Source organism: Leptodactylus fuscus, chromosome 11 (assembly GCF_031893055.1).
Source record: "Leptodactylus fuscus isolate aLepFus1 chromosome 11, aLepFus1.hap2, whole genome shotgun sequence".
NCBI lineage: Eukaryota > Metazoa > Chordata > Amphibia > Anura > Leptodactylidae > Leptodactylus > Leptodactylus fuscus.
The window spans coordinates 4,111,126-4,136,043 of record NC_134275.1 but is presented as its reverse complement, the minus strand read 5'-3'; the positions used below and the strand labels follow the sequence as shown (position 1 = coordinate 4,136,043).

The following is a 24,918-nucleotide window of genomic DNA, read 5'->3' as shown; positions in this document are numbered from 1 at the left end:
GCCTCCGCCTCCCAGGTTAGTGTTACAGACCTAGGAAGAAGGCGGGACTTGTGGCTTAGGAGAGTGTGGGCGGGCACTGGGAGGGGAGCACTCATGTTTCACTGCCCTGTACCCACCCACACTCTCCTAAGCCATAAGCCCCACCTTTTTCCTAGGTCTGTAACTCTAACCTGAGAGGCGGGGGCAGTGAGGCGAGAACAGCGGGGACCGAATCAGCGGCAGCGCTTCTGTGCAGGTAAGTGGACAGCAGGGGGGACTAAATAGCTAGATGATTTTTTTTAATCACTACACAGCGTGGAGTCTAACAATTAAAGAGTTCTAAAAGACTCCACGCTGTGTAGTGAATAGGATCGTTTTTAAAATCCGACCTTCAATTATTAAAAAAATCCCATTGACTTACACTGGGATCGGAATTGGGATCGGGATCGGGTTTGAATGGAAAATGATCAGAAATCGGATTTTAAAAATGATCCTGAAATCTCAAGATCGGCTCAACCCTAATTGCAAGCTTTCCAGACAGAGGTGATCTGTCATTTTTAATGCAGGGTGAACGGTTTTAAAACTCTGCGCAAAAATTGATAGAATTGTGGGTTTTTCTACGCAGATCCCCCAAAAATGTTCATAAAAACTAATTAAAACATTATACAAGGAAAAATGTATCTTTGTACCGTATCAGCCAGTGAATATGAAATATAAAGATTGAGTCTTCAGTAGTTGATACCTTTTTAATGGCTAACAAAAATGATGATGGATTGCTAGCTTTCGAGACTACTAGGTCTCTTCATCAGGCATGGTATCCCCAGCTACCTCATAATGTAGGGTCTATGGGGTAGACCCATGTTTCTGCTCGGAAAATTGACAGGCTGCGTTTTTCATACAACTTTTGCATTTTTGGCACCATTTCTGCAACGTTTTTTAATCTGCAATGTGTGGATGAGATTACAGAATATCTTTTCCAGTACTGTCTTTTTGCAATGTAACAGTGAAATGCAGCTAAAAAATGTTGTGGAAAAAAAAACACAGCGAAACACATTGCGGTTTTTTCTATGTGTGAACGAAGCCATAGAATGCACAAACCGATACATTACAAATTACAAACCGATACATTACACATTTTATAGCACACCATAGCAAACACAAACTTACTGCACATACTACAGGGTAGGTTTAACCCTCTCAGGATTCTCGTTCCCTGTTTTACATCACAATTTCCATGAGTACATGGCTAATTTTAGGCATGGGAATATAAAGCCGATTTGGATTGTGCGAAGGGTAAAACTGGCTCATGGAGCACCTGCCTAATTTATTGAAGGAAGAGGGTTTCATTTACAGCTCCAAGTACCAAAACATGGCACTTGTAAAGGTCAACATCATTAACAGTAGGATTACAGGAGGATCTGCAAGGTTTATGCTTCCTCTCCATCCCAGCGAGCTTGTCCGTGAATCACCGCACATGTGATTTTCCTTCCTGGGGAATGAGTCAGCTAATGTATGAAGATAGACGAAAAACGAACCAAGCGAACTTGTGACGTAGACATAGGTACTTGTTATACGGAATAGGCAAAGGATAGTTACAAGGATAATGAAGATTCTAATAGTAATAGTTGATACTAATAGTTAGAATACATTATATTGTTAGATATAGTAGATATATACTCGAAGCTGAATATACTTGTCCTATCTCTGAACCCATCTTATCATATATGTGATACTGCAATATAGTGGTCAAAATTATGTCAAGTTAGAAGAACAAATAGTTGGTGGTTTTTAGAGATGAGCGAGCGAGTATAATAATCGGAGGTCCATGGGACAGGCAGAAAAATAACAAATACTTTTTACTTATTGGTCTATGGAGAGGGGAGGGGGGAGGAAGAGGCTCCTGGAAAACACACAGATAGCTGCTGTGCTGGGAATCAGGTCTTTATATTAACACTGCTATGCATAGAATGAGGTTATAACTGAATTATCAGCCTCCTCCTCCCCCTCCCTTCTCCATAGAGTTCTATGCATAAACTGTATACAGGCTGATAAAGAGAAGGAGAGCAGCCTAATAAGTGGATAACTTGTGTCCTGTTCCTTAATCATGTTTTAAGTACTTGACTGCAGTCAGTGAGTCCTAGCATTATAGATGTATATGATGTTGTAAGAACAAGTACCAAGATCATGTTCAATCTTGGAAATAATGCTGACGTGCGGTTCATATTGAATTGTACATGCCCATCTGAAGCAGAATAACTATAAGTAGGATCAAATCTGACACTTAAACCTATCCTAAGATATTGTAGAGCCGTGAGCTGTCACCATATCACCAAATGTTCTCCTCCTATAATCCTCGGTGTATTGACTAGTAAACAGGCTCAAGGATCTGGGTCTGTTGATGCGAATAGGAGGGGGGGTGAAGTCAGACTTATCTCACCCAAGATGAATAAATGAAATAAAAAGTTCTAAATAAGTGAATTCTCGCTATAATAAAGAGTAGTCGGAGCACACGGAGGAGTCACAGCGTCTAGGCTAAGCCCTACTAGACATAGAGCAAAAGAGCAAAGAAACAAGGTGGTCTGGTCGGCTGAGTCACATTATCTTGAATATCATACAAATAGTCTGATGTTTGTGTGTCATTTATGTGGGAAAAGATACAAAGAAGACACATTGATGGAAGTAATGTGATATTCCATTCTATCTTGTATCCAATGGCTTCCATGCATCAATGGGTCATTACTGTTTTGATAACACAATGGGGGCTTCTATTATGTTATAGATGATTAGTGTATAGTATTGTGACATGTTATACACAATACACACATATACACATTGCACATTACACACACCCATACATACAGTACACATTGCAAACACACATTACACAGACACATTGCACAAATGCACACACATATTATATTTCCATACACACATAATACACCCACACACATGCACATTACACATATATTATACACACATATACACATTGCACATTACACACACCCGTACATACAGTACACATTGCAAGCACATGTTACACAGACACATTGCACAAATACAAACACATATTATATCTCCATACACACATAATACACCCACATACATGCACATTACACATATATTATACACATTATACACATTGTACATTACACACACCCATACATACAGTACACATTGCAAGCACGCATTACACAGACACATTGCACAAATGCAAACACATATTACATTTCCATACACACATAATACACCCACATACATGCACATTACACATATATTATACACACATATACACATTGCACATTACACACACCCGTACATACAGTACACATTGCAAGCACATGTTACACAGACACATTGCACAAATACAAACACATATTATATCTCCATACACACATAATACACCCACATACATGCACATTACACATATATTATACACACTATACACATTCCCATCTTGTCATTTTACATAATTTGTATTTCTATAGGCTCAATAAACTATGACTGTGACTAGATGTAGTCTCTCTGTGTCTTGTTTGTCTTTATTTCTTGTTACTTTGTTGCATTTTCCCCGTATTTTTAGGACTCTTGCTTTATGACAGGATTATTTGTTGCCTATTCTTTCTTCTTCTTTATTAGTCTACATTTCTGTGCCTTTGGAAGAGAGATAGTAAATGTTAAATGAAGAGCTTTGGACGCCTTCCTGGAAAGTCTCCTTCACTAGTTATCTGTATTTTATTACTTTGATATAAGACTTGATTCAGTGAATTCTTCTAGATCTCCTATTTACAAAGAGGACAATTCGCCTTCTTCTGCATTGACATTCATTGAGTTGTGTCATTTACATTTTCATTTTGTTCAATGATGATCAATCAGAAAAGTTTTATCTTAGTGTCAGCCATTTTGAATCATGGAGAGAACTTCCTTTAGTCGCTCTATAATGTGTATTGTGTTTTCTACTCGTCTTCCTCTCGCTTATTCTGTCTTGTGTACGTTACTGGAGTCATAACACTATCAGTAAAACAGGCCACGTGTACAGTACTATGCAAAATTTTTCAGCGAGCAGCACTTTTCTTTCCGCATTTTTCCCACGGAAACCACATGGGCCCCCATCATAGTCTAAGGGGTCCGCGGGTTTCCTTAGGTAACGCTTTTTTATGCAGATTAGGTTTCTGTCCAGGGGTTCCCCAAGCAGAATCCCAGTACAGAACCCCAAACGCAGATGTAAACCGGGCCTTAGTAACAAAAATCATGTCAAGATGATAGTAAGAAACAAAAGATACAACTAAATAGCTGAAAACGGTCTTAAAAATTTCTTGCCATTAAACAATACATGTCAGAGAATCCAGCTAGGCTTTACCTTTTTACATGCCAGAAATATTGGGGCAGATTTCTTCCATTTTTCTAGCACACAAGGTACAAAAAGTTCCAAACTTTTTGGGCATATCGGGTTTTTGTGCAGAAAAATTAGTTTTCTTTGCCAACCTTGCCACTTTCCCTTTCTTCTCCTAGGCACATGGTCTGGCAAAGGGTTTGCCTCTAGTATGTATAAGGTGTACCCTCCATTGGCAATAGGGCTACGACGACTGGCCACAACACCAGTCTTCATAAATCTGCCCCATTGTGTATCTACCAGTGGAGGACATGAAGGTTCACGAGCCTAAGTGGTCACGCATCTTGTATTTATTCTTCACTTTCACGTTTGCATACTAACATATTATTCTTCAGTCTAAGCCGTATCATGTGTAGGTATAGGCTTCTCAGCTGCTTTCTCTCTTTTCTTGGCACTGGACTGGGCATAAGCTGCCAATTTGTGAAAGGTTTTCTTTCAGCTAAAGTGTTTGGCTGCTTGGTAGACTTCACAGTCAGAGGTGCTGACAGCTTTGGGGTTACTTCCAATTTCTGGATCTAATGGGCCGTTCTTCTGTGGTCCGGTTTATGGAGTATTCCCAGTAGTCACTGATACCTACAGTGTTCCCTTTAGATTTGTTCAGGCTCCAGAGACCAGGAACATTAAAGGCTCTTATGGAGGAGCCAAAAAACACAAACCAGGGAACCCACACGAATATTTCATTAACCTTCTATGCATTGCTTTTAATAGTGGAGACCAGTCACAACCATGAGAATCCTGACTGTAGCCAAACCATCTCTTAACCACTGGTGTGCACTGAAGCCTGAGGATATAACTGAAAGCTGCCTCTGTCATCCCTGTAGATTCCGAGACATACTGTGTCTTCCAAGACAGAAAATATCGAATTGGCGAGAGATGGCACCCTTACCTGGAACCCTATGGACTTGTATACTGTGTTAACTGTCTGTGTCGCGAGGTAACATTTTAGTTATCTATTCTGTTAAACTTTTGATGACTTAGGAGTCTCTACGTCTGGCAATGTCAACGTCTAACATAAAATATGTCACATGAACGGAATGTTAAAGTCAATTTTAGTCTTGTTTTAGGACAAATGACTCAAATGTTGCAAAGTGTTGGATACATTTGGCAGAGATGAGATGTTTCTCCATTTTCTAGATGACTGGAGTGAGATTGCAACAATTTTGTAACTTTTTGGAAAGTTGCATTTGATAAATCTAACGTCTCTACTTTACTCTACAACTTTTTACAACTGAATTCTAGAATGTTTGACAAATTCCCATATATGTTGTCACAAAGTTTTTAGTAAACTGCAATTGTTATCACAGTCACATTGTATTTCAGCATTGTTATACAAGGAGAGAGGGAGGTCCAGGAAGATGTCGTGCAAAATTGTTTAAGGATCCTTCAGTGGTATATTGAGGAGTTAGGAAGGTTCCTATTGACCCTGAAATCAGAAGGATTGAGTGTGTTGAAGTTCAGCCACCTGATCGTTCTCTCCTATGGTATCTGCTCTTGGGGGTGAATTGAGAGGATCTCATACACATTGGAAGGTTGGTCAATAGGGTTGAGCAATCGGGATCGGAAAAGATCGGATCCCGATTGGTAATCGAGTAAATTTCACGATCGGCTGGAAAAAGATCGGAATTCGGATTTTAAAATTGATCCTGAAATCTCAAGATTGGCTCAACCCCATTGGTCAGTCTTACTTTCATGGGTAGAGTCAATACGAAAAGACAACTAAACCAACCATTGAGCCATCATGCTGAAAATTTTACTCGCCAAATTGTTGACAAAGCACTGAACACATCAAAACGATGAAGGAATCCATATGGGATTAAGTAGCAAACAAAGGAATGTTAAACAACCAGAATATGTTTTGCATTTTCGATTCTTCTTCCCCCTTTTGCTTTCATAACAGCTTTACACACTCTTGGTTTTCCAATAGTCTTGAAGGAGTTCCCAGAGGTGTTGAGCAGTTGTTGGCTCATCCTGAACCATCTCAATTTGGTTTAGGTCAGTGATTATGGGCGTCCTTTCATCTGAGGCAATGCTTCATCTCTCTCCTTCTTGGTCATGTAGCCTTTAGAATCTAACTTTTGACTGGTGAAAAGGTTCTCATAGAGAGGTAAAACTCTCCAAGGTGGTCTAGGAGGACGTGTTCACTCCAATATGGGGTAATTGTTTCCAAGACATTTCTTAGTATCCTATAAAGATTGACCAAGAACCTTCCATTGCAGGGTGGAAATGTATTGTGCAACAGAGTGAGATGCCCAAATCTTCACTGCAGTAATCCAGTCTATATTCCACAACTATGCTGCCCACGATGTCCTGGTAAGTCCTGTAAAAAATAGATAGGTCTGTCTTTATTTTTGTATATTTATTTTCATGCTTCATTCGTTCTAAGACTTGATGTACACATAAAAAAACTTAAATCTGTCTAGTGGGGCACAGCACAAATCCCTGAAGCTCACAGGGGGTCAGCATTGGATCGTGTGACCCAACAGACTCCATTAAAACATGAAGTAGTATTGGTAGTGAACGGGTGCATCCTTAAATAGATCTATAGGTACAACGTAAGGGAATTGCAATAGGAGCAATTCCCCAGTAGCTGCTGGTGAACCCTGGGGTGGGAGGGCACAATAGACAGTGAACCCTAAGCAGAATTCTCCCCACTGTCCCTTCCAGCTTGCTAGTCCTATCCTAAGCAATAGGCAGCAACTGGTCGATGTGTTCATCCTATATAAGTGACAACACAGAAAGAAGACAAGCCAAACAACAACAAAGGGAGGTCAGCTAGCCAAGGGTCCAGTAACAGTCGAGCAATGCAGTACAGAATCAAAATCCAAGAGAGTAGTCAAAGGGTAAGCCAGATGTCAGAGGGATGCAATAAAATAGTAGCAGAAGAGGAGCTTAGCAGTGAGATGGTCATAAGACAGAGTGACAATAGCCAGCAAGGCTGTGTGGGCTAATGACTTATATATAGGAAGCCAAAGACCCGCCCTAGGCTTGATTGGTAGACCGGCTGTCAATAACAGAGGCAAGGTTAGAATTATCTATATGATGACCAGATGGAAACAAGGTGCAGGAGATGGGTGTGGTGGGAATACAATCACAGAGGGCAGACAATAGAGCAGTGTTCACACAGTAATACAAAAAACATCAAGCAAAGAATCAAACTTAACTTCTACGTGCGAACGGAGGGTGGCGAAGAGAAACAAATAGGCAGAGATTTAATAAATGAAGTACAAGAAGTTTACTCTCCTTCAAGGATTCATCTTACAAAGCCCATTCTTTATCTGTAAAGAATTTACACTTTCCAGATGTTCCTGGTTCACCCGGGCCCGTGTCATTCTAGTTTTGATGCTTTTCAATCTTTAAAATTTTCTTTGCCAGCTCTCAAAGAACGGAGACAAGAATGTATTTCTACGAGGGCCTCACGCTATAACTTATTTGGTTTCTTGCACAGAATGCGTGATGTATGATTGTGTTTATGTGCCGTGTTCTTTTCTTGTAATGCCAGACACATACGAGAAGCAGAAACTCTTACTATTCGCAATCCAAGAAAGTCTACAATTAGTAGAGAGGTGTTTTTGCTCCTTGGTTACTTATTTTTTATAGAAAGCCGGACTAAGTCCTACAGTCTAAAGCAAAATCTCTGGGGTGTTTTTATGTCTTCTCTGCATGTGGGGGAAATAACACACAGGAATGACATAATTCCTATTATGACCGCAGCACTACTTACCATGGGGAACAGTAAAGCAGTGCCAACATTTGCCAAAATGAAGGACAAACAATAGTTCCAAAGTTCACGCTGAGTGAGACTGTTCCAGTCAGTAAAATTATGTTTTTTCTGAAAATCTAAAATACATTTCTAGATGTCAACATGTTTTTGAAAAAATAAAATTATAGTAAAAAAAAAAAAATATTGTTCATTTTGCTTAGGCTGTGTTCACACTAGCGTTATTAATTAACTGTTGTAGAAAACGGACATAGATTAAGTCAGTGTCCACACCCAATGACTCTAATGTAAAGAATACGACAGACGCGATCTTCCGCCAAGTTTGTTTGCTTTTGCAATGGAAGAAAAAGTTGTGCATGCCAAGTTGTTTACGCTACATTGGCTGCCTATTCATTATAGAATAAAATATAAAGTTCTCCCCCTCCTCCACAAGGCTCTCCATAATGCCGCACCCCCATACATTTCCTCCCTCATCTCTGTCTACCGCCCAACCCCCGCTCTCTGCTCACTCAATGACCTAACACTTCCATCCTCTATTATCAGAACCTCCCCCGCTCGTATACAAGACTTCTCCCGAGCTGCACCACTTCTCTGGAATGCTCTACCCCGGACAATCAGATTAACTCCCAATTTCTACAGTTTCAAGCGCAAACTAAAGATGCATCTTATCAGACAGGCCGATCACAATTCTTAATGTAAACCCTTCTGTACTGTCATTAGAATCCCCAAAATCTAACCCTCCTCTGTCCCCGCTCCCACATTACCCCACATGATATGATGTCATCTCAGGATAACTTTAGAGGTCCAAGCTCCATCCACATGTTACAGGACACGACTGGTGACGGCTCATAAAGTCTTACGTTTGTGTAATGACAGTCACCTCTATTACAGAATTGTCTGACCCTGTATAAGCAATGCCGCCCCTGCTACCTCTTGTGTCACCCCCTCTACCTCATAGATTTTAAGCTCTTGCGAGCAGGGCCCTCAGTCCCATTGTGTGAAATGACTTTCTTTGTTATGTATCTTTCTGTCTGTATTTGAACCCTACAAATTGTACAGCTCTGCGGAATATGTTGGCGCTATAGAAATAACATTTATTATTATTATATGAGTGTCAATGGGAATAGACAGTAACTCAGTCTATGCAAACAGGAAAGAATGAAGTGGCGCTATGGTTCAGACACAAACTTCAGATATAAGTGACAGAGGGTAAAGGGGGAATAGTAGTCCATAGGATGAAAGCCGCTGCTCTCTATGAGTAAGGTGGTGTCATAATGTGGAAGCAAAAGAAAAAGTGACAGGGCACTCACCGCAGCGTCTTTTTAAAAACGATGTATATCTTTATTCCATCTTCAATAAAAAAAAATCAATACATACAGAGAGGATGTGGAGGACATGGCAAAAAAGCAACGACCGTTTCGTGTTACACCCACTTCATCAGGCTTGTTACCCGTCATCCCATTTAGCTCAGAAAGGACGGGTGACTTCACATAAAAGTGGTGTGGTTTCACTGGAAAGAGGTGTAGCAAACTGACCAAATTGCAACAAAATTTCGAACAACCATTCTGGTCTAAAGTAAGTCTAGTAATAGGTGATCCTATCTTAGACTAGACAGTGTACAGATGCACCAGATTTATCATCCAGAATCAGTCACTGTGATAAATCTGGTGCATGTTTAGACTGATTGGTAAAATATGCAAATCTATTCTCTAGGATGTAATTAGAAGAACAGTGCCTCTGTATGCTGCCCTCTAGGGGCAGCCCCCTTAACATCATGCATGACTCATTAAATGAGCCGGATAATTGCCAAACTAGTATTTCTATTCCAAAAACTAGTATCCCTGCGCTATGCTGAGGAGATCCAACAGATCGAAACAGCGCTGTCCATAGCTGGGAATCTGTTCCTTTTGGAGTAGAAATACTAGTTTGGCAATAATCCCCGCATCATGTTATTAGGCTCATTAAACGAGTCATGCATGATGTTAAGGGGGCTGCCCCTAGAGGGCAGCAGACAGAGGCACTGTTCACCTAATTACATCCTGGAGAATAGATTTGCATATTTTACCCATAACCCCCAGCAGAGCAGAAATGGCTTGTCAGTCTCCGTACGCCTGTGTAGGTGCACACTCTCCCTAATGAGTAGGATTATCCCCTGATCCTTGACTGATTGGGGCAGATTTATAGAGACTGGTGTTACTGCCCCCTTATGGGTGCACCTCATTTATGACCGGGCACCCACCTCCTCATGAATGAAGCAGACCCTCGGCTGGGCTTTCTATACTTTGTTTGTTTGTTCTTCGTTATGTATTGTTAATTATATTCTTGAAATTATTTCCATCTAACTATATTCCAGAATAATTCTCTGTAAATTTAGACATGTCATCAAGGAGTCAATAACGCCGAGTACATGATCTGTAATACAATGAGCAGCAAATATCCCATGTTACCGCCATTATTACAAACCCCCGCACTGCCGGTACGGTCACCTCTTACGTGACAATTTTCATGTAAGCTTGTTTCTTATTTTCAGGGTTCATTGGCTTTCTAACCTTTTACATTATTGTTTTATATTTAGTTTTCTCCCTTGACCTTTCCCAAGTGGCGACACTTTTACTTAATATGGAGAGTATCAAACATGCAACAATTTCCAGAAATCAAACTCGCGATGAACAATTTTAACGTGACTGAGCTGTTAGATGTCTGGGACACAAGCCAAGTAAACACGGGGTGTTATGAATAAGAAGTGCATCGCTAAATGAGAAAAAGGAAATATAGCGCAATGTGTACGAAAAAATCCACTTGCAGGGTTATCAAAATTGATAGCCGGTTTATTAAAATTTACTTGGGGTTCATGATGGATGACATTGCTGAAGTGCTGCCTGGTTTCATTCTGGATCTAATAATTCTATAGAAATGGATCTAGATCTTCTCTTGGGATAGTCTGGTCCAGGTTTAGAAGCCCCATATGGCACCCTATGGATAAGGACATGCAGCGCCAACAATTTGCAAAATTGTTGCAAATTGCAGAATTGTTGCAAATCCCATCCACAAAAGAACATGTTGTGATTTCTAAAACCATGTTTTGGCTGCGGCTCGCAACGTGGGGCCTTAGCCTTAAAAAGATTCTACCATTAAAAATCAATTTTTTCTCGTTAAGACTTCGGAATAGCCTTAAGAAAGGCTATTCGTCTCCTACATTTGGAAGTCTTCTCCAGCCCGCCATTCGGTAGAAATATCATTTTTTACCGGTATGCAAATGAGTTCTCTCACCGCACTGGGGCGTCCCCAATGCTGCCAGAGATCTCTCTCCAGCGACGCCTCCATCTTCAACAGTAACCGCCTCTTCTGTCGTCTTCTTCCGGCTGGGGTCACACTCAGACTCCTGCGCAGTCGGCTTTGCCATCGAGATGCAAGCAGAGCCGAGTGCGCATGCTGTCTGGCGATCATTTTTTGGAGGCCGTTCTTGTGCGCATGCACAGTACACTCCTGTAGTTCTCTGTAGAACTACAGGAGTGTACTGCGCATGCGCAAGAGCGAAGTGTGACCCCAGCTGGAAGAAGACGACAGAAGAGGTGTTTGCTGTTTAAGATGGAGGTGTTGCTGGAGAGTTCTCTGGCAGCATTGGGGACGCCCTCAGTGCTGTTTGAGCGCTGGAGCCCGCCCCCAGTGCTGCAAGAGAACTCATTTGCATACCAGTAAAAACTGATATTTCTACCGAATGGCGGGCCGGAGACGACTTCTAAAGGTAGGTGACGAATAGCCTTTCTTAAGGTTATTTTGACGTCTTAATGAGAAAAAAATAGATTTTTAATGGTAGAATCCCTTTAAATATATCTTAGCACAAGGATTCCTGCAGCAATATAAGATATCAGGGTATATAGCGATTTATTTATCATAGTGCATACATGGCATTAGGGGAAGTGAGGACTTTTCGGCTTCTCCTTTAAGGCAGGGATCCTCCAAGTGGAAAACTGGACAAACCTTCATGTTTATAGCATTGTAATATTTGGTATTTTGGTCGCAGAGATGTTGTAATTTTAATCTTGCATATTTATTTTAAAAAGTACATCATTTGCAGACAAGTCAGCTCCGGTTCTGCTGGCGGATACTAATAAAATGTTATGTAATCTTTTGAGGCAGCCAGACTGACGCTCCACAATGTCTGAGCACCAAACATAGAGCGAAGGGAGCAGGTTAAAAAGCTAAATTCAGAAGAAGCAGCTTCATGCTGTTAACGTCACAAACCCTGTAAACTCCACACAAGTTCTGATCTGTATCTGATTTATCATTAGATAGGGTGAGGAGTCACAGGCACATACATCCACTCTTGGGCGCAACGTTCTTGATAATTGAGCTGGATCTAGGCAGGAGAGGAGATATGCTAGATTTATGGGGCGACCATATCTGCTTGTCCGAATATTTTGCTATGCCATGCTACGGCTGGGTTCACGTCATGTGTTATATTTGTTTGGTGCACATGCTAAACATGTTTTTAGAGTTACATTAGCCAGATGAAGGATTAGAGAGTGCGCTTTGGCTTCTGTCTGCCAGAAATATATCAATATACCACAAAAATGTATGAAATCGCACAGTAGACTAAGCTATTCCATACAGCAGAATTCAGTAAAAGAAAGTGTTTGGGGTTTTTTCCCATTGCATATTTATCTAATGTGTATATCCGGCATTAATCAATGGGATTTTTCCCAGCCTTATTCCCTGGATTTATTCAGTACACCCTGTTGCTTGTATACAAGTAGCTTCAACATATTCCACAGCATTGTACACAATTGGACACTTCCAGTGTAAGACGGGGTTCACATCTATGTTGATGTCTCTGCACCTTATCAGTTTTTGTGATCGGTGGAACGAGCCTAAAATCTGCTCACAATGGGTCATTTATTCATTGATTTAATGGGTTTAAAACCTTCCACAGGTTTGCATTTGTAGCAAGTCTGCCGTGTATCCGATCTTTGGACAGAGATAAAAGTTGGACTTTCTGCCGTGTATCTGCTCTGTCCAAAAAATAAGGCTACACAACGGGCAACAATGTATCCATTTTTCTTAACATAACAGACTATGGAAGGTGGAGACAAATGGATGGTAATCCACTCGTGTCCATTGTCCAATTCATTTTTCCTTGTGCCGACCGTGCAGTGGCCGTTCTTCTGTGGCCCCATTTATTCAATGAGTAGAGGCCACAGAAGCATGGGAACGTGCAATTAACATGAAGAAGACGCTGACCTTTCATACTGTCATCTACAAGACGGCTTAAGTAACACAAACCAATACTTTGTTGATGGCTAACCATTAACAAACCCATCAAAAAACATGGATTTTGGTAGGCGCTGTGTCTGGTTTTTATGACGAATTCACAACGGGCGGATACAAAGTACAGATGTAAACACAACGCAAATGTCTAGGAGTCTCTGAAATAAAGTGCCGTCCTCTTTCTTCCACAGGAGATGGGATGTTGTCTTGGGAGCACCATGAACCAGAGACATTTCGACAACCCGCTAATAGAGAGGCAGTAAGTGTCCAGTGAAGCATCAATCTATATTGGTCTTATGACTGTATTATTTATGAAGAAAGAATGTATTTGCTATATTTTGCTTTGCAATAAACTACTTTATATAACATGTATCATTTATATTATATTATAACAATAAATTATTTACTATCTACCACAATGAGCATATCTTTCTAACATAGCTACAAACATATAATTGAAAGATTGGAACAAATAGATATTTTTTTTATGTAAAGCGCACCTCTGTTATTTTTTAAGTAAAGCGCACCTCTGTCACCCATTACCTTACCTAACTCACATTAACAATGTAGCATACAAAATGGCGCATGATACATTTCTTAGGTATAATGATTGGGAAAGTGTTGTCTTCCTAAGCATATGTTTTCCATCGTCCTTCTATTCATACAGCGCCATTCTTATCAGCGATCTTATGATCATTCCGCTGGCTCAAGCGCTTTGAGACAGGCACTAAGTCCCCACCGACACCCAAGTACAAGAAGTAACCGCGGAGTTGTCGCTGACCCTCAACAAGCTTCAGGAACTATTGTACAGATCGTCATAAACAGCAGCCACAAGCATGGGAAAGGTATCCAACAGCCAAATATTCTAGAGCGTGTAATATTTCATAATGCAATTCTTGCATTGATTTTATATTGATCCTTATGATACAATGTTACATAGTTACCGTATTACGTGCATATGCATTTATAATATGCGTAACACTAGCGGTATATTGTGTATGTTGTTTTTATGGTTAGTTGTATATTACAGAAGTCTTTATTGCAGGAAAATCTTTGCTTCCAGCAGAGGTAAACAGTAATACTGAGGGCGAAATGAAAAGAGGATGAGAATTTTTATGAGGGATATTATGAGACTAGTAATATGTATTTACAGCAGTGATAGGAAGCCATAAATACTGAAACATTTACACGTTCTGCTTATTCAAGCTGATATCTTCCATACAATATATCCTTGTAGATACAAGACCAGGGGCACAGAGGTGTGATCTTGTACATGGTAGTATTAGGACTGTAGTTGTCAGAGACCTTAACACATACCTTCCGTTATAAACACATTTTCTTAAATGTTACTGGATAATATATAAAACTTTGTAATATATCTTATTAAAGAAATTTGTTTTCTTTTCCACTTTTCAGGCAGTTACTGTACTTTCTCCATATTAGTCTATGGAGGGGGGTGGAAAAGACACCCAAATAATGGCTGCTGTTACAATCTGCTATTTCTTTCTTTTTACTACTGCTAACTTGTAGATAAGAGGCTATTAGAACACAGAATAAGGCAATAAATCAATTAACCAGCCAGCGAGAGAATCTTAGTCCACCCCTCCCTGCTCCATAGAGCTTTGTATGTGACGCTCCATATGGAAATGGATATCATGTATACAAGCAGTCAGATAAGGAGCAGGGGAACTGATTAATAAGTGGCGAAGGAAACAGATTTAAATTTCTTATATTTACATATTCATGTATGTATGTATTCATTATACTGGAGGTACGCTTTAAAGAGGACCTTTCATGTCCTCGGGCACATGTGGTATTATATACCGCTACAAAGCTAACAGAGCGCTGAAATCAGTACACTGTTGGTTTTCTCGTGATGTGCCTTGGGTGAAGAGCTATCGGTTCCGTTACTGTAGCTTTTCAGTGTCAGAAGGGCGTTCCTGACAGTGTAAATCGTAATGCCCCCTCGTAACGCCCCCTCCCCTAATGCTGAGCAGTAAGGAACGCCCCCTCACAGTACCGCGCTGTGGACAGACTGTCAGGAGGGGCGTTACGATTTACACTGTCAGGAACACCCTTCTGACAGTGAAGAGCTCTTGTTAAATGCACCAATAACCCGGGGCACATAACAAGAAAACCGACATTGTGCTGAATTCCGCCTCGAAATCCACCTGCAAAAAAACTCTGTGTGAACGTACCCTTAATGTACAGAAGTCTTTTACAGATTTTGTGCCCTTGGTTGTGTCTTTGGTCCCTGAAAGACCTGATTTGTGTCTGCTAAGACCTACCAGCTTTGCATTGCTGGAGAGTATCTGGCAGGTATTTCCGGGCTCACTATGGGCTGTAGATATGACATTTCCACTGTTCACTATATGAGTCTAATTGGATGATATATAAACTTCACAAGAGAAGACAGAGGCAGTCAGAAACCAGTTCTATCACTTTAGTGTCAAGGACTCCATTGGCTTCTTCTAGATGACGGAAGGTATAATATAGTGATGCTGAACTATATTGCTGCAGACTTTGTGACCTGCACCCCCTATAGTGAAAAGGTTGTCAATAAAAGGGTTAAAGAAGAGCAGAGCTGAGATTGCCTCGAATGTCTTGGTCGGAGAGCCGGGATTTGGAGTTCAATTCTCCCTGCAGCCAAAGGTTGAATGTGTTTTAGGAACGAGAAGACAGGAGAAGGGGTTGAGCAATGAAATTCACAACAGGTTGGAGGGATGCCAGCCTGTTCATGGGTCTCAGAGTCGGATGTTGCAGTAATTTGTTTGTGGTAAGATAAGTGGAAGAGTGTAGATTTAAGTTTTAGATGTGAAAGCTGAGTCGAATAGTATCCCAAAACCGAAAGCTTTAGGCAAGTGGTTAGTGAAACAAATGTAAGCATGACTTCATGTGTGGTACGGGAAAGAGAGTTCTGCTTTGTTCATGTAAATTTGAAGGACAGAAGGAAATGTGAAAGATTAGCTTAGAAGGAAAAAAAATCAGAGAAAAAAACACTTTCAGGATGGCATGATTGAGAATATAGATACATTCATGGGTGTAAGTGTTGGCATCCCTGAAATTTCTTCCAGAAAATTAAGTATGTCTCCAAGAAAATTATTGCAATTATTCATGATGTTTTACACAAATTTATTTGCTTTACAAAAAAATCGGAGACAAAAAACAAGTTGGACGTAATTTCACAGAAAACTTCAAAAATTAGATGGACAAACTTGTTGGCATCTTTTCAAAATTGTGGGTAAATAACTTTCTTTCAAGCATGTGATGCTCATACAAACTCATCTGTGGCAAGTAACAGGTGTAGGCAAGGCAAGTAACAAGTGTGGGCAAAGCAAGTAACAAGTGTGGGCAATATAAAAATCACACCTGAAACCAGATAATAAGGAGAAAAGTTGATGCAATCTGTGAGAAGAACTGTTTGAGAACTTTAGAACCAAAACTGTGTAAAAATATTAGCAATCTCAAGGTTACAAACCCAACTCCAGAGATCTTGATGTTCCTTTGTCCACAGTGCACAACATAATCAAGATGTTTACAACCCATGGATAACTGTGGTACTGTGACCAATTTCCCTGGACGTGGACAGAAGAGAAAATTTGATAAAAAAAATTGCAACGCAGGATGGTGGATAAGCAGCCCCAATCAAGTTCAAAAGAAATTTAAGGTGTCCTACAGGGCCCGGGTGCATCAGTGTTGGCGCAAACTATCCATCAACATTTCATTGAAATGGAAAGCCATGGCAGGAGACACAGACATAAAAAATTTAGACTACAGTTCAACAAAATGTACATGAGTAAGCCAAAATCATTCTTGTGAACAGATGACTCCAAGATGGAGTTTATTTCGTAAAGTATATAATTCTTCTGTTTATCAAAAATGGAATGGGGCCTACAAAGAAAAGAACACAGCGCCAACAGTCAGATACGGTGGAGGGTCAAAGATGTTTTTTGGGCTTTTTTTTTTTGCACTGGGTGCCTTGACTGTGTGCAAGGCATCATGGAATCTGAAAATTTTGGGTCTCACTGTAGGGCCTAGTGTCAGAAATTTGGGTTTTCGTTCTAGGTCATTCAACTTCCAACAGGACAATGACCCAAAACATACTTCAAAAAGCACCCGGAAATGGATGGAAACAAAGCGCTGGCGAGTTCTGTAGTGTCCAGTAATGAGTCTGGATCTAAATACCACTGAACACCAGTGCAGAGATCTTACAATTGCTGTTGGGAGGGGGCGCCCTACAACTATTAGAGACCTGGAGCACTTTGCAAAAGAAGAGTGCTCCAAAATTCCAGGTGAGAGGTGTAAGAAGCGTGGTTGGTGGTTTTAGGAAGGAATTGATTTCAGGTATTTTTTCCGAAGAGTGTGCAACCAAATATTAAGTTGAGGTTGCTATAATTTTTTGGAATTTTGCATAAAATTCTTTAATTTTTGGCTTTTTTCTCTATGTTTTTTGTGTTGTTCCAATCAACATGAAGAAAATAAACATGTGTATAACAAAATGTGTCATTGCAATAATTATCTGGAATAATTTCAGGGGTGCCAATACTGAACGGCCATGACTGTATGTTTTATTTACAATCACAATGCTTGTTGCAAAAAATGCCCAAACAGAAAACTAATTCCCAACACATGAATCTTTGCACTGGTTTGATACCCCATTCGTGGTACAGAGGCGCAACTTGGGGCCCCCACTTTCCATGTGCTACCTATAATGCTGGTGTCCTCTTATCTTGTAGTGATGTTTCTGGGTATTCAGGTTACCGGGCACGGTAGCATTTCCTCTCTTTGCATTCCCTATAGCTACAATCCCTATATGTAGAAGTAATTGTAACAAGTTTCACAGTCGTCTTCTGGTATTCTCGCTATAGCTTTGGCTTAGTTATTGCCGTTGATGCTTTAGGTTGCTGAATAATGTGAAGTTTTACTTAAGATTTTTGGCAGCGGCATCTATTGGGTTACATTTTTGCCAAGCAAGAAATCCTAAGTAAGATACAACTTGTACGATAATTGCAACCTGTTCTTATTTACCACACTTGGAGAAGATTTCTCGGAATACTAAGTAATGACCACTTTGGACTTGCTGTGATAAAGGCTGGTTGGCAGATCTACCGACTCTTTAAAAAGTAATTGTTCCCCTAAATCACTGAACACTTTCTCCATCCTAATTTTCTTTCCTAATAAACTTCACCGGGGAACTGTCAGACCTCAACTAACATCTGCCTGTATTTGCCATGTTCTCTGCAGTATGTGTCTCAAATGGGAAAACTTACTCCCACGGAGAGTCTTGGCACCCTACCTTGCGAGCCTTCGGAGTGGTGGAATGTGTCTTGTGTACGTGTAACTTCACCAAACAAGAGTGCAAGAAAATTAGCTGCCCCGAGGAGTATACATGTAAATATCCTCAGAAAATGGATGGAAAGTGCTGTAAAGTGTGTCCAGGTAAGTGCAAAAGTGGTCAATATATTACTATGATTTGTAACAGCCGACCTGGAACCCCGTGATCTCTGCGGTCACATTACGCTCTATTTTATTGAATGGGGCCCCCAAAGGTAACCAAGTGACAATTGAAATGAATGACACTGGGGCACACCTTTCCAACCACCATTGTTCTCATGATCAGTGGAAGTCTCCGTTCTGTCGATATACCGTGTTTTCTTGGTATGCAAATGAGTCTCCAGACAGCACAGGGGGCGCCCCGGTGCAACCTAAAGACTCTCCAGCGACGCCGTTATCTTCTACAGCTGCGCCTTCGTGTAGGCTTCTTCTGGTGAGCCTGTATTCGTGATCTGAATTCCACACATGCACAGTCAGCTCTGCCGTTGGGCTTCGGGAAGAGCCAACTGGACATGTCTATTTGGCCATTTTACCCTGACCACTTACAGGAACAGTACGCTCTTGTAAGCGACCACAGTAAAATGGATGAACAGTCGGCTCTGCCCAAATGCGCAGAATTTTGATTCTGAACGTAGGCTTGCCAGAAGACTACACAAAGAACGAGGTGGAGAGGCTCAGCTGTAGACGATGGAGGCGTCACTGGAGAATCTTCAGGCAGCACAAGGGACGCCCCCTGTGCTGTCTGGAGACTCATTTGCATACCGGGAAAAACCATTAAACCAATGGAACGGTGGCGCGGAGCAGAAATATAAAGGTAGGGGACGAATAGTCTTTCTTGAGGCTATCACGTGATATTATCTGAAAAAGAGATTCCAATGATCGTATCCCTTTAACCATTTGTTTGCTGGAAATTTTAGGTGGTGCAGATTTTCCTGACATTGAAATGGTTGGCGATCGTATTGCTCTACATTCTCATTCAATATTTTGGATAAAACAGCAGCTTTACTTGGCTGGAGAGAATGTCAAATTCTTGATGACTTTCCACAGGTCGGCTAAGGATACTCCGTGCCTAGATTTTTGTGCTCAGATAAAGGAACCATCTCTGTTCTGTTCACATCCACTGGCAAGGCATAAAGCTTTCATGTGGGCCCAGGACTGACACTTGCTCCTAAGGTCAAAGCACATGGCAAAGAAACGTGTGGAGCAATTCTGTAACAGTCTGAAGCTATTCCTAGTAAAACAATTCCCTATAACTCTGCTGAAATCAGGTTCTTTATTTTTAGTTTTCTTAGCGCTCCAGCTGTTGTAAAACTACAACTCCCATTAGGCATACTCGTGGGAGTCTCAGTGGTCAGAAATGGAACTCCCATGGAGGTGAATGGAGCATGTTGGGAGTTGCTGGAGCGCTGACCCCTGGGTTAGAGAAAAACAGATTGTGCATCATCTAGAATATTTCAATATATTGCCAGAACTCAATACTAAAACTGCAAATGAGAGTCACAGTAAGATGATGGAGGAAAAAACAAATTACCCACAGTTGCCCTGAAAAGTCATCCTCTTATAGTCCGAATGTTATACCATCAGTCACAGCTTGTAGACCGACACCTGGGACCCCCACAGATCAGCTTTGATCAGATCAGATTGTGTAACGGTTGTGCTTGGTTATGCAGCTCAGCCTGGGCATGCCATAGCAATTTTACTGCATAGACTATAATGGGGTCCGTGTGCTTCCCGTGCACTGCCCGCACAAATCATGCAGACATGAAATAAGATCACAATCTACTTTTCTGTCTGCATGACTCGTGCAGGCAGAGCATGGAGAGCACATGGACCCTATCATAGTCTATGGGGTCCATGTACTTTCACTGCACACCACTTGCCAGTGCATTTGGTATTCCGTTTGGGGGTAGGGGGGTTCTCATGCGGACTCCTCCGAACGGATTACCAACGCAGATGTGAACAAGGCCTTACACAACTCCTTAAACAGAAGCATAAAAAAGTAAGTTTTACAATAAGGCGATGCAAACAAATTTTTCTTTCTGTAAAAAATGGAAAGAACAACTATATCAATTTTGTATCTCAGTGACCGTACTGACTCCTAGAATATGTAACATGTCATTTATACTGCATGGTGAACGTCAGGAAAAAAAAAACAAATCCATAAGAAAATATCCCATCTGCCGTATTCACCCTGTTCTGAATTTTTCCCATTATTATTATTATTATTATTATTATTTATATATCACCATTAATTCCAGGGTGCTTTACATTTGGGGGTGATTTACCCAGTATTTTGCATGAAATGGTGCTCTTGCGAAGTACAAGTTGTCCTGCAAAAAATAAGCCCTCATACAGTGCTGTGAGCAGGAAAAATGGTATTGGAAGGTGGAGAGGGGGGATGAAGCTGCAGGAATAAAAAATGACTATGGTGGGAAGGGATTGAATGTGTATTCATCATGGTGTGCCCAAGCTGTGCTACAAATATGCATATGTATGTGTTCCTGCATCTATGTTTATAGACTAATAGGTGGAGGTGCTCATCAAATATATTGTTGTGGACACGTGTGATACCTATTAGTCTTTGTTGCTCGTGTCTCATTACAGAAGAGATCCCAGACCCGCAGTCAGGTGATAAAGATTATCTGTGCGAGGAGACCATCCCTGTGTTTGAGTCCGTATTACTAGAGGAAGGAGAAACGGTCAGAAAAATAGCCGTGGTGACAGAAGAACCTCCAATGGCCGAAATTCATGTGTGGGTAATCCAGAAAGGTAATGAGTGAATAAGACGTTCCGAGACTGCCCTTGCCCTAGACGGGACTAGACGCACCTGCTCTGTTCCATCTAAACACAATGACCCCTTGTCTTCGGTAGGTGTTCTGCGCCAGTTTTACACAGAAAAAATGTCTAAGGAAGAATTTGAAGATCAGCAAGAATTTAAGCAGATAACACGGACAACAGCAAGTGAGATCCTACAATATTATCACTGCAGAATGGGATCTAGTCTTAGCATAGACACTGTATGGATTGTTCAGACGTGGCCTATAGATAAGGAGGTTTACACCCTTGGATCCACAACAATTATACAGCATGAAATCCACAAGTATTACATTGTGTTGGCCCAACCCACTGATTTTGGCTGGACCAGCCAACTTTCTAACATGTATATACAAGTGTTCGGCTATTAGTTTAGGCCAGGGGTGCCCAATACGTCGATCACGATCTACTGGTCGATCGCAATGGACATATGGGTCGATCGCGGGATGCAGCCAGGGATCCCTGGTGTCTGCTTGTTCACAGCACAGGCTGAGAGTCATCTCCAGACACTGGGAGCCGAGGCTCCCGCAGCCCCAGCCTGCCAGTGTCCAGAGATAACTCTCAGCCTGCGCTGTGAACAAGCAGACAGCGGGGATCCCTGGGCGGCCACAGAACGCCGCTGTCTCCTGCTCTCACGCTCCGCCCAGCCCCACCCACAGACATGCCCCACCCACAGACATGCCCCACCCACAGACACGCCCCACCCACTTGCCCGCTCCGGCCCCGCCCACAAGAAGTGGGTAGTAGATCTTTCGACTTGCTCATGTTATAAAGTAGCTCACATGCTGACAAAGTGTGAGCACCCCTGGTTTAGGCCATGTTTGAGGAAGAGGGATCAGGCTTGTTAAATGTCACCATACCCAAACCTCTTCCCTGTCACCATTCAGAACACATGTCCACTCTGCTGAACTGTGTATGGGGAGGGGTGGGTTGTTGGGAATGGCTGGCAAACGTCAGTGTCATGGTGTCCTTTCTCTGATGACTAAGCAATATGGAAGTGTTCCTTCTGAGATGAAACAACCTTTCATAAATGAGTAGTACATATGAATATAAGAAACTTCATAATTCATCTTTTTAATGAAAAATGCTTCTTTCCCCATTTACCAGACTGATTTCTTACCTCTCTCCCTTCAAACACTGTATGTGGGTGCGTTTCTGTCTCTCACTCTCTCCCTTCAGCAGCCTCTTCCTTTCCCCTCCCTTATTCATAGACTTCTATTAGTGATAACAGAAAGCAGTCTGATAAATGGGGAAAGAGGCATTTTTCCAGAATAAGATCTATTACAACGTTTCTTATATTCTATTGCACTCCTCGTATTTGAAAAGCTGTTTTATAGTTGGAGGGAGGCCGTGACTCCTTGTTCCGTGCTCTTATAGTATTTCACATCCCTGATAGCTCTTATGTTCTGTGAGATTCAGGATAAGCTTTTATCTAAAGTAGGACAATGGCTACAATATGTTTCGTGGACTGTTTTATTCCTAAAAAATATTGGGATGCCTGTAATATTGGATGGTGTATTTAGTGTATCCGTCCTTGTTTTCACTCTAGTGTAATATAAATTTATAACCCACCAGAGAGACAGAAATAAAATATTTGTATCATTGAGTTTATTTTTTTTACAAATTCATACTGAAAAAATTTCTGGTGAATTTTTTTTTTTTTTTTACCACTTGCTTATTTATTCTCAGGCCAGTGGAAAATCTTCAGCGAGGACGAAGCCCAGATCAGCCACATGTGTGAAACCCGAATTTGCCGGACAGAACTGGAAGACTTGGTGAAGGTCCTGTACCTGGACAAGACTGAAAAGGGTCATTGTTGAGAGCAAAAACATTGAGCGGGAAGAGAAAACCAGAGGCCGCCTAAAGACATTGGATTTGTAGCCGGACTGCAAGCTGATTCTGCTTAAGTCAACATTGTCGCCAAACCCAGAATGTAGGGACTATTAAGCATGGTGTGTTGAAGAAAAGTAACTGGCAGATCCAAGTGTGTAGGAGTCTGTGAGCAGTTAAATGCTTCCTCTTATGCCTTAGAGGGTTGGCATCCACTGTGAAAAAAAAAAACAAGTTTCTTCTTTAGGAGAAAAAAAAAATGTTTATTTGGAAAGTTAAAATTAATGGAATAAGCATAACTTAATAGAAGAACGGAAGGTCCATAATGTAGAGAATACAGAATGTATGCCTATATGCATGTGTCTGTCTATACCCGTGTACACAGCTGGACAGGTCGCCAAGCCTGCCATTCAATAAGGAGGTGACACATTGTCTTGGCACTGACATCGCGACGTCTGATTTCGCCACTAAACTTGGAGCTTGCTTTCACGTAACCTTGAGGTTTCCATTCTTGTCTTCGACGCTTTACTGGGCAATCTGACGTTATCATAAATGAAGGAGATTCCCCTATAAATTACAACTCGGGGCCAAAGCTACTTGGATTTAACCCTTTAGCCTTACTGGGATCAGGCAGGGTCACAAATTTTTGTAAATGACTCTTAAGGCCACTATGGATGCAGCGGTTAGACGTATACGGTGTACAGAAGCCAATAAACCACCAGATTGTCCAATGTATCAGAGTGTGTAAAGCTTTTATATACATAGTATATGTTTATATAGATATATATTGGTCATCCCTTCCTGCACGGACAAGCAAAGGTCCGGTTCACATCGGCATTCGGGTTTCCTTTTGGGGAGTCTCCTTGAATGGAAACCTAATCCGAATAAAAAAGCGGTAACTTAAGGAAACCCATGGACCCCATATACTATAATAGGGTCCATGTGGGTTACACTTGGTCCCTGTACGAAAAATGCGGAGAGGAACGGCCCGAACGCAGATGTGAACCGGGCCAAAGTTTAAAACAAAAACTTTTTACCCAAAGAAAATAATTCCACTCGGCTCTTGATTTGTCCCGGTTATTACCATTGTATCCAGCTATCTATGTCAGGCTAAGGCCGCACGTTACGGAAAAGCTGCCTTTTTTTTTTTTTTTGCAGGTTTTACTGAATTTTTATGAGCAAAAGCCAGGAGTGGATTTAACAGATGAGAAAAGTATTTGTGCTTCCTTTATGTTTTTAACTCCTAATTTTGGCTTAAAAATATACAACAAAATCTGTAGTTTTTCTGCACCGTGCGGCCTCAGCAGGTTGTTGTAAACTATTTTGCATATCTGAATAGTACAAGTTAATAAATGAAACGTTTTAATATATCTTCTATAAAGAAACAGGTTTTCTTCTCCACTTTTCAGGCTGAGATACTTTCAGTCTATGATGAGATAAGGGGTGATAGAAAACACTCCAGTCATTGCTTTTTTGAACTCTTTTGACAATGCTAGGTTGTAGGTAAGAGGCTTCTAGTGCACAGAATGAGACGATAAATCCCAGCTCCATAGAGCTGTGTGTGTGAGGCTGGTTACGGAGACAA

The 24,918-nt window shown here is 41.2% G+C and overlaps 2 protein-coding genes across 2 annotated transcripts in view; one reads left to right on the top strand and one right to left on the bottom strand.

Annotated features, from left to right (window-relative positions):
* The window catches only part of CHRDL1 (chordin like 1), a 40,198-nt gene extending 15,964 nt beyond the window's left edge, over positions 1-24,234 (top strand). Inside the window, exons 3-10 of the mRNA XM_075259452.1 lie at positions 5,191-5,303; positions 6,586-6,679; positions 13,547-13,614; positions 14,023-14,200; positions 18,600-18,794; positions 21,294-21,458; positions 21,561-21,650; positions 23,193-24,234. Coding sequence (XP_075115553.1) covers positions 5,191-5,303; positions 6,586-6,679; positions 13,547-13,614; positions 14,023-14,200; positions 18,600-18,794; positions 21,294-21,458; positions 21,561-21,650; positions 23,193-23,323 — 1,034 coding nt within the window. The 3' untranslated portion in view covers positions 23,324-24,234. The remainder of the gene's footprint in view (positions 1-5,190; positions 5,304-6,585; positions 6,680-13,546; positions 13,615-14,022; positions 14,201-18,599; positions 18,795-21,293; positions 21,459-21,560; positions 21,651-23,192) is intronic.
* The window catches only part of TMEM164 (transmembrane protein 164), a 322,941-nt gene that overhangs the window by 117,405 nt on the left and 180,618 nt on the right, over positions 1-24,918 (bottom strand). The window lies entirely within an intron of this gene.